Source organism: Diabrotica undecimpunctata, chromosome 6, assembly GCF_040954645.1.
Source record: "Diabrotica undecimpunctata isolate CICGRU chromosome 6, icDiaUnde3, whole genome shotgun sequence".
In the NCBI taxonomy this organism is placed as follows: domain Eukaryota; kingdom Metazoa; phylum Arthropoda; class Insecta; order Coleoptera; family Chrysomelidae; genus Diabrotica; species Diabrotica undecimpunctata.
In genome coordinates, this window is record NC_092808.1 from 146,562,046 (window position 1) to 146,572,667 (window position 10,622).

Below are 10,622 nucleotides of genomic sequence, written 5' to 3' on the forward strand. Positions count from 1 at the left end.
AATATTTAATACAAAAATGTTTTTATCTAACAAATGTTTCTCTGAAAAATTTTTTTTTTATAATTTTGAAAACATTTTTTTTAATATAAGAATAATTGAATTTATAAATAAGTTCAAATAGCAACCAATTACAAATAGCCTCAATGTCATAAATGCCAACATAAAATTTTTATTTTTGACAATTATATTGCCAAAAGTAAAACTTCGTTTAAACATTCTTTTTTTTGTTTAGTAACAAAAAGAAGAAGATTTATTCACCCTTGACAGATGTCTGAAAGAATGTGATAGATATATGGAGAATTAAATATGACATTTTACAAGTTTTATATATAAATCATAAAGAAAGAATATAATTATAAATTTTGCTTAAATTTTGAATTTCAGATCTTTTGTTTAAACTCTTATCATTTTTGCTAATACAAACCATTTCCAAAAAAGTCCTTTTAAATTTATTACTTTCACTACATAAAATTTTAATGTTATCAAAATCCATAATATGGTCTTTATCGATTACATGTTCTGCCAAAGCACAAGATGGTTTTTTAATTCTGCAATCACTTTTGTGAGAAATAATGCGATTTGAAAGATTTCTTCCGGTCTCACCAACATATTCAGCCTCACACTGAGTACAACTAATGCTGTATACTAAATTCGTTTTTTCAAATTTGTCTATAGGATATTTAGTTTTAGAATATAAAGATGAAATAGTTTTGATGTTCTTTGTTGCTATTTTTATATTGTCAATAACCTTTAGTGTTTGTATTAATTTAATCATTAACACCTAAATTAATACAAACACTAAAGGTTATTGACAATATAAAAATAGCAACAAAGAACATCAAAACTATTTCATCTTTATATTCTAAAACTAAATATCCTATAGACAAATTTGAAAAAACGAATTTAGTATACAGCATTAGTTGTACTCAGTGTGAGGCTGAATATGTTGGTGAGACCGGAAGAAATCTTTCAAATCGCATTATTTCTCACAAAAGTGATTGCAGAATTAAAAAACCATCTTGTGCTTTGGCAGAACATGTAATCGATAAAGACCATATTATGGATTTTGATAACATTAAAATTTTATGTAGTGAAAGTAATAAATTTAAAAGGACTTTTTTGGAAATGGTTTGTATTAGCAAAAATGATAAGAGTTTAAACAAAAGATCTGAAATTCAAAATTTAAGCAAAATTTATAATTATATTCTTTCTTTATGATTTATATATAAAACTTGTAAAATGTCATATTTAATTCTCCATATATCTATCACATTCTTTCAGACATCTGTCAAGGGTGAATAAATCTTCTTCTTTTTGTTACTAAACAAAAAAAAGAATGTTTAAACGAAGTTTTACTTTTGGCAATATAATTGTCAAAAATAAAAATTTTATGTTGGCATTTATGACATTGAGGCTATTTGTAATTGGTTGCTATTTGAACTTATTTATAAATTCAATTATTCTTATATTAAAAAAAATGTTTTCAAAATTATAAAAAAAAAATTTTTCAGAGAAACATTTGTTAGATAAAAACATTTTTGTATTAAATATTTTGAACATGTAAGCAGTGATTTTTACTTACCAAACTAATTTTTATTTGGTAAGTTAACAAAAATTGTTTTTTCTTTTTAGTTCAACCTTGTAAGTATTTTGTCTTTTTTAGCTCTTGATAATAATTGTAAACACAATTGAAAGCTCGAGAATAAAAAAATAGTTAACCAATAGCCCTATTATTGACTCCAACCCATCCAAAACAGTTATATATTTATATATATATATATATATATATATATATATATATATATATATAATTATGCCTATTTTAACTATTCTGTTTTGGTTTTTCCTTCTTTCTCTTTATTTTAAATCAAAATTTTTTTTCGCCGTGGCTCATCCATACTATCCCTTCATGACCTTACTCGTGTTGGTGTAACTCTTGCTCATGCTTCCATAGAACTTGTTTTTTTTATATTTGAACTTCTTTTTTATTTTGAAGTTTCTACATTTAGATTTTGCGGCATATGCTTTACTTTTTTTTATTCTGATATCACTACACTGCTTCACTACAGCAATTGTCTTTACTTTCCCAATCCTTACGTAATACTATATTGTCATTTTTGGGAAATTTTAGATATGTTTTAATACCATTTTAGTAGATCATCTTTCTCTTTTTTAGTTAAAACCCCTTGATTTTTAAGTTCCCCTTCACTTTAATTGCTTTATCTTTGTAATTATAACTATTTTTATGTAGGAATTCTTTTTCTTCTTGGACATTTTTGACCATCAACCTTTCCTAGCAGTGGTATTATTTTTTATTTATGTGAACTAAAATATTTGCCAATATTTGGTAAGTTTTAATGAAAAGTTGTCATGGGACAAACTAGATATTATGTTCTTTCTAGCATTAGTTTTTGAATATTGTAGGGTTCTTTGTTTGTAAGATTTTTATTTATGTATCCTTCAACGCCTTCATTCATGCCTTACAACAGAACAAGTTCCACTTAATGTTTAAAAAACAACCTAAATTTATCTAATCTGTTTGACTCTTTTGGTTTCTTTTCCATCTACATATATTTCTGTATTTAGATTGCATTTTAAAACACATTTTTTTCTCACCGTCTCACCTAATCCTCCATTTCATTAGTCGGTGTCACTGCTGGATCGTCTAAAGGAAGATATGCCGAGCCCAGAATAATTTATCTTGGTCCTTTTCCTTTCCCAATCTTGATTCTTACTGTCGTCAGATCTCTGGAACAGAAATTAGCAATTAATTAGCGGTGGTATCTCACAGGTATGGACTTCAGTAGATCTACTGTAGATCACCGCCATTTTAAGACCCTCCGCCGCTGCTACCTCTTCGAGATGATTTTACGCTTCTTGGCTTCTCTTGTCACTTTTAGGAGTCTATAACTCAGAGCGGGATCTTTTACCACCAACATTCCTGCTCTCCTCCTGTTTCTTAAGCATATCTCTCGTCTCGGTAGTTTTGGTCTTCTTCCAGTCAATGGGTTTCATCTCCGTGATTGAAGCTGAGGAGTCGGAGTCAGTGGTTACTGGTTCTCCTCTTCTTTGTGTTGTTAAAGAATCTGAGTCAGTGATCCCAGACTCCCTCTTCTCTTGGTTTCTTTTTTGTTGTTTCGTGTACATTACACATACATACAGCGAATATAATATATCTGTTTTTTTTTCAGTTGGTGATATTCCAGGACCTGGATACTTAAAAAATGGACGGAGGGCCGCTTCAAGAGAAGAATTGGCCTCTAATGGACCAAAAGTTCAACAGGTTAAAACTCTAAGCCGATCTTTTTCAGTTCTAGCCCCTTGGAAACCACGAAACCCCAGAGATGTGGATATCGACTACAGCCAGTACCCGAAAAATGGTAAAAATGGAAAATATGAACAAAAAATCTCAAAAACACCTACCCCTCGAAAAGATAGTTCATCAACACTTAAAAAGAAAGCCCAGGAGTCTCGAAAGAACTATAATAGTTCCAATGGATCCCATGTTTCGAACGGTTCAACTTTATTAAAGCTATCGAAATCAAAAGAAAATTTATCTTCACAGACGCTAAGAAGATCTAAAGAAAATCTTTCCAAAGGTTCTAACTCTACTTTATACAAGAAAAAAGACCGGTATCCCAATGAAAATTCGAGATATACTCGAGAAAAAGATGAAAAGAAGATGGCTTCCAAGAGTCTTTCCGTTGAATCGCTAGGAGGTCAAGAGAGAAGAAATAGGGATATTTCTAGGTCAGTTTCCATGCCCAGAGACCCTGAAAAATCGGCTGGATGGTTTAAGATGTCTAAGAAAAATAAGATGAGCAGCGCGCAAAGACTGTGATTCTGTATGAGTTTTGTGTATTTTAAGTACTTAGAATTCAGTGGCGTATCGAAGTTTTAATACTGATCTAATTAATATTTTTAATCAAGAATTTTACTTAATACGATTACAAATATTTTGGAAAAGAGTTTTTCATTCATTATAAGATTAAGTCACTAAAGCTTGCAAATAATGAGTCGCAAATAAATATTAACTTTATAAATTTTATATAAATAAAGTCGAACACCAGTGACAGCTGATTTTTTTATAAAGTTGTATTCAAATACTGTAAAATTTGTATTTGCCTTGCGGTAGAAATATATCCCGCCGATTTGGACTGATCGGCTCTCGACCATCATTATCACAGCTCGTTCCACGTATGTGCATCGCTAGGTTGCCACGTAATACATGAAATCCGAGAGAAAGACACCAAATAGTATTTTTTTAATAGATGTTAATGAACCGCCCCATGTTTAGCTCATGGAGCTAAGCTTACAAACTTAGTTACCAGTGGGTAGTAATTTCTGTAACTCAACTGCATTATGTCTGTCACGTTACGACCTTATATTTTGCATGGTCTTCTATAAACGATCTTTTTCCATAACACTATCATTTCTGATATGTTTAACATGCTATAAATCAAAAGTTTTTTCGTTATTCTTACAAATTCCGTCACTTTTCGTATAAGAACTGTTCAACTAAACGTTTTTTCACTTTCTGCGTCAATATCATTAATTATTTACTGGTTTCTCCATACGTCGATTATAATAAAGTCGAATGTTAACTTACGTAAAGGAGATAAATTGTTAGAAAAAGATGTTAATTGTATTTCAACATGACAGAAAAACAAATAAAATCGGATGAATTTGAAATCCGGAAAGGTGTTCGCCAAGGCTGCATACTCTCTCCGATGCTTTTTAATTTATATGTTGAAAATATATTTGCGGAAGCATTAGAAGGCACGGAATTAGGCATTAGGGTGAACGGCATACCAATTAGCAACCTACGCTATGCGGACGACACAGTGATTATAACTGATAATTTGGAAGATCAGCAGTTATTACTTGATAGGGTGAATAGCATAGGTAAAAAATATGGCCTCAAAATCAACATTTTGAAAACGAAATATATGGTCATTAGCAGAAACCCTCCAGAAAACCCGATAATATGCATAGGTGACGATCGCATAAAACGCGTGAAAACTTTTAAATACCTTGGCACCACAATCAATGACCAATCGGATCCACAACAAGAGATAAAAACCCGAATACAAATGGCAAGACAAGCTTTTGTGAAATTCAGACCGCTCCTATGTAATCAAAACCTAAATTTCGAAATACGCTACAGAATGGTCAAGTGCTACATATGGTCCATCTTGCTTTATGGCATGGAAACGTGGACTTTGAAAAAAACATCTATCAACAAACTTGAAGCATTTGAAATCTGGTCATTGAGAAGAATGATGCGCATACCTTGGGTGGATAGAGTTCGAAACGATGACGTCCTTAAGAGAGCCGGCGTGGAAAGAGAACTCTTTGAATTAATTAAAAAACGCAAGATTGGTTACCTTGGGCACATATTGAGAGGAGCAAAATATGAAATACCACAGTTAATCCTACAAGGGAAGATCGAAGGTAGGAGAGGAGCCGGCCGCAAACAATTATCCTGGTTAAGGAATATTAAAGAATGGACAGGAATACACAATACAGGCGAGCTGTGTCACGCCGCTAAGAACAGAATTCTAGTAATGAGATAGTCGCCTACGCACTTTGGTGTATGGCATGTTAAGAAGAAGAAGAAGAAAAACAAAATTGAAATTCCCAATATTTTCTTGCCGTACTGTAAATGCAAAGAAACAAGCAATCTAACAAAATACTAGTTGTCACTGGTGACTGATGTTTTTAGATATATTCCATCCACCGTTTCTAAAATTCAATTTTTCTTTGTTCATTCCATTATATATTTATAGAATTATCGTACCAAACTAGATCTGTCATTCGTGACAGATATTATTAAATATTGTACTTTTTCCAATATTGTCGACTAGTTAAATAACTAACGTTTCGATGGTGAAATTAACTAAAAATTATGGATATGTGTGTTGTCGGTTTGTTGGGACATAATTTACTTATATAAATGAGAACTTTCATAGTCTGTACAGACAAATATTCTCTTTCAGATACGCCACTGAGAATAGTGCCATTCAAAAGATGTTTTAATATGTTCTCTCACATTTACTGGTTAAATTGTGTCCGAGATGAACCATGAATCAAAATGCAGACTGGCTCCGGTACTACCGTTACTAATCAAGTTCCTTATTATGTTTAACAAAAGTAATTTTTCGTCACCGAACATATTGAAGAAGTTTTGTGATTCTTTTCCTTAAACTAATAAACTTTTAATGTTAAAAATAACTAATATGATTATTTGACAAGGAAACGTAAAGAAGATGCAAAATTGCATTAATAATATGCAATCGCCAGTATTAGTACTGTATATTATGGTGAAAATGAAAGTTTAAAAGTCTTATTATGTTATTGCCACTTATATCTGAATAAATCTGATAAATTATTCATTGAAATCATGGAATGTCCATTTAAAAGATTGTATTGTGCAAAAGTGCATAACTAGTCCACGACTTGTCAATATATAAACTTAATAGTCGATAATTTTAGTAGAGTATAACGAATGCTAAAGAGTTACTAGATGACACGTCACTCATAACATATTAATGATCAAAAATTGTTTCCCAGGAGCAATTCCGTTTTTTAAATAATAGTTTATTCAGCAATTTTTGTTGTTCAGTAACAACAAAACAATTTTGTGATTTAATTGAATTATATTTTCCTAGTCAATAATATTCTGCCTGAATTTCCATACAGTTATTCCACTGCTCTTCTAATTTATGGATTCCTTTTCTACAGTCATAATCCAAAAGACTGACAAAATATGCTTCTACAGCAGCTATTACTGTTCTTTCAATAAAAATCTTATGCAATCTGTGAACAGTCAGAATCAGAGTGACCTAAATATGGCGAAAAAAATTGATGTGGCAACAATTCGTACTTTAGTTTACTGATTTTAGCGATGGTTTTTTGAGCTCTGTGAGATGATGCATTGTCTTAATAAAAAATAGTTTTTTATTTTGTAAACCAAGTCTTTCCTACAAATGTGTCACCTACCAGCTGGTCCTAAAGGTTACAACAATGATCTGAGTGAATTGTTTTATCAGTTTGGAGCAAAATTCCTTTTGTATAAAAAAAACTCCCTGGACTGATTTTTAGATTCTAACTCGCTTTGAATCCGAACTACTGGGTTTAAACGACTCAGTAGCTTCTTATTTTAATTAAGGATTGTGCTGATATACGTAATCATCCATGGTGATGAAACCATGCATAAAACTCTTTTTGTCCTTTTTAAAATGTTCCAAATGTTGCTGAGAAAAACACATTAGAATTTTTATTTGTTTTATTGTTAGTAAATACGACACATTTTTGCACACGGCTTTTTAAAACCCAAAAATTCAGTGAACATATGTCTCATGCGATCTGAAGCTTCTACTAAATATCTTGGATTGAATCGATGATGTTTATTTTAAAATGAATTTGTCTTTGGTTTTAAAACTATAATGTCAATTTTGTCTAATATATTTATTGGAAATAAATCACAGAATAAACCAGTAAAAAACTTGGAATGTAGATAAATAATCAATAACGACAGTAGTACAACAGTAACGAATAATATTTTGATTTTATTCGTTTGTTAACCTTTTGTCTTGATTTACTATTTTCCTTCTAAAAATAGTTGACATTTTCACTCATTGGTGCCCCACGTTGGGCGCCAATGTGTAACAATATAGCAACCCATGTATAACTGTGAAGCTATCACCTAGATTATTGGATGTTAATTGTGGGTTAGTTTATGGATTTAAACAATACTTTAAAACAGTTTTATTGAATTTAATAAGTTTGTAGAAAATTCAAAACACCATTGCGATATATATTTTATTTAACCGTACAGTTCCGTGCTGCGGAAGAATTTAACACTTCTTTATGTTTATTAACGAAAATTTACCGATGTTGGAGCCATTGCTATTGCTTTATTTACGCTATATAACTGTGTGCCTTACGTGTAGTGTTTGTAAGTAGAAATTTGATTTCTTTTTCATTACGCCACAACCTAGTGAAAGGGAATTTGAATTTTGTAGATTTAGATTTTAGGTTACTTTTATCATATCACTACTCAACGCTCAAATTGTTAATACATTTTTATAGAAGACATGTATTTTAATAAGAACATTATGTGACGTCGTGCAATAGCAAATACATTTGCACTAGATCAAATAATTTTCGAAAATATGTGAGAAATGTAAACATAACATTAAAAAGTTTTCTTTTTCATTTTCCTATCCAGATTTTATACTTTATGTTAGGGGATCCTTCTGGTGGTGTTAACGCAGTTTTGTTGAATCTAAATAATTTTCATATTTGTTATTCTCTCTAGGTGCTGTAATCTGTCGACGAGATTTCTTCACTTATATTGATTAATTTCTACACTATGATATCATATTAGTCACCATCTTAACACTGACCTAACTCCAGTTTCAAAACCGGATTTTGCTCCACTAAAAATCTTCATAAGATTTCAAAAATTGATTACTATACTATAACAATTTTCAACTAAAGGTGATTCATTGGCAACATCGCACTTAAAGCGAGCAACCGATATTCCTCTTATCAACTTTGCAGAGGCGTACCAAAATATTATTTTATATATAACTATTAAATTATCTTGTATGTTATGACAGGTATCTTATAGTTCTATAACAAAATAAAGTAAAATTTTATTGTTATTATAAAATACATAATACAGTACTTGAAAAAAACAGAAAACTTTGCAAAATAATTCTTATATTCCATTTATATACATAGAAGGAGAATTACAAAGCAACGAAATAATTACCTTTGTTATGATTATGAAGTTTCAGAATCCAGCGACTCGTCCGAACAAGAATCCCTAGTCACACTTTAGTCTATTATTATTTTGTAGAAAATAGTGTCTACCATCACGTCCAATCTCCATATTTTCTCTTCTGTCTCTAACCCTCCACGTGGGCTACGGCATAAGCCCAATCTTATTTCCGTATCCGTTCCACTGCGAGTGTCAAAAAACGTTGGACATCAGAAATTTTATATATCACGTTTTCATGAGCTACGTAACCCTTTGATAGGAAGGAAGTCTCATAATGGTGATACCTTTACCATTGTATCTACAACATGCTGAAAATATCTGTCAGGATGCTGTCTAATGACACTTATAAGCTCAGCCTTAACCAAGTCCTCGAAAAATGGGGTTTCTTTTTGTCCTAACCAACTCTACATGTCTGCTTTTCTGGTGACCATTGTTGGCAGATGTTCTACTAATCGGCTGTGAAAAGAAGTTATCCATCACTATTACCGAATTTGGGTCCACTTGTGAAAGAAGGGATTTAAACTATTTGTCAAAACGTTGGGCGGCCACGCCTTCGTGATAATCCCTCGTTTTTTTGGATAAAAAATGATTGCACTATATGGTCGACAATCAGTCGTTGCCTTTACCCGTTGGCCCTCGTACCCTGTTGATAAACCTTCCACAAATGCTTGAAGCTAACTCGTTAGAGTAGTATCTTGCTAGATATTAGATACAATGTGACCAGCATTAATCCATGTTTCGTCCTGATGAAATAATATTTTTGTGAGCAGAACGAACTTCTCTAATAGAGCAAAGATATTTCCGTCGCCATAAGACTAAATCTTCTCTTTCTATTAAGACAGATTTACGGAATCATTTGGCATATATAAATTTTAAATCTTCCTTTATTATTTTCCTTAACATATCTGCTCATTTTTGGAATAAGATCATTTTCCATCACCTTTGTTTCAATGGATTCGAGGGTTGGCGCTTTATTCTTAAAAAAGAAAGAAAAGTCTTCTTCTTCTCATTGCGCCGTCTCCTTGCGAAGGTTGGCGATCCAAATGGCAATTGTAGTTTTGGAAACTGCTTCGCGAAAGATCTCCGCGGATGAGCGGTCGAACCATCTCCTCAGGTCTTTCAGCCACGAGTTCTGGCGTCTTCCTACTGATATTTTGCCCTGTACTTTTCCTTCCAGTATAACTTGAAGTAATTCATATCTTTCGCCTCTCAGCACATGATCCAAGTATTGCATTTTCCTCTCTTTGATTATTCTTAGTAATTCTTTTTGTTTACACATGCGACGAAATATCTTAACATTAGTAACTCTTTGTACCCATGGAATCCTCAACATTCGTCTGTATATATACATCTCAAAGAAAAGTAGTGCGTTCAAAATATTTCTGGTACTTGTCCAATTCAATTTGTTTCTACCACGACAATGTACTTTTGGAATTTGCACAATTTACACCTTCCACTGTACGAAGTGTATTTTTTAAATTTTCATACACTCTACAGACATAAGCTTCTGCTTTCTTTATACGTTACTTGAACGCACTACGACATTCATCTTAATACTATAAAAAAATAAAAATCAAACATATTATTTTGCTACTTACCTCAAAAACTATTTTAAAGTTAATGAATATAATATAGTTTATTTAATAAATATAAAACAAAGCCACATTCACAAGAAACACAACACACCACGCCTATGAAGATAAGGACGCTTGATGATAACGAATAAACTATTTATCCCATTTCCACTCTTTCCAAAGACGTAAATATATAGACCAGCCAAGTGTTCAACGTTCAACGAAAGTATTCAACGAACTTGTTCAACTATTCGCTC

At 31.8% G+C, this 10,622-nt stretch overlaps 1 protein-coding gene across 7 annotated transcripts in view; it reads left to right on the forward strand.

Annotated features, from left to right (window-relative positions):
• The window catches only part of blo (bloated), a 524,956-nt gene extending 514,641 nt beyond the window's left edge, over positions 1-10,315 (forward strand). For all 7 annotated transcript variants that reach the window (XM_072535671.1, XM_072535677.1, XM_072535673.1 and 4 more), the window contains one exon: positions 3,192-10,315. In XM_072535671.1, the coding sequence (XP_072391772.1) occupies positions 3,192-3,841 (650 nt within the window). In that variant the 3' untranslated portion in view covers positions 3,842-10,315. The remainder of the gene's footprint in view (positions 1-3,191) is intronic.
• Positions 10,316-10,622: the final 307 nt, after the last annotated feature.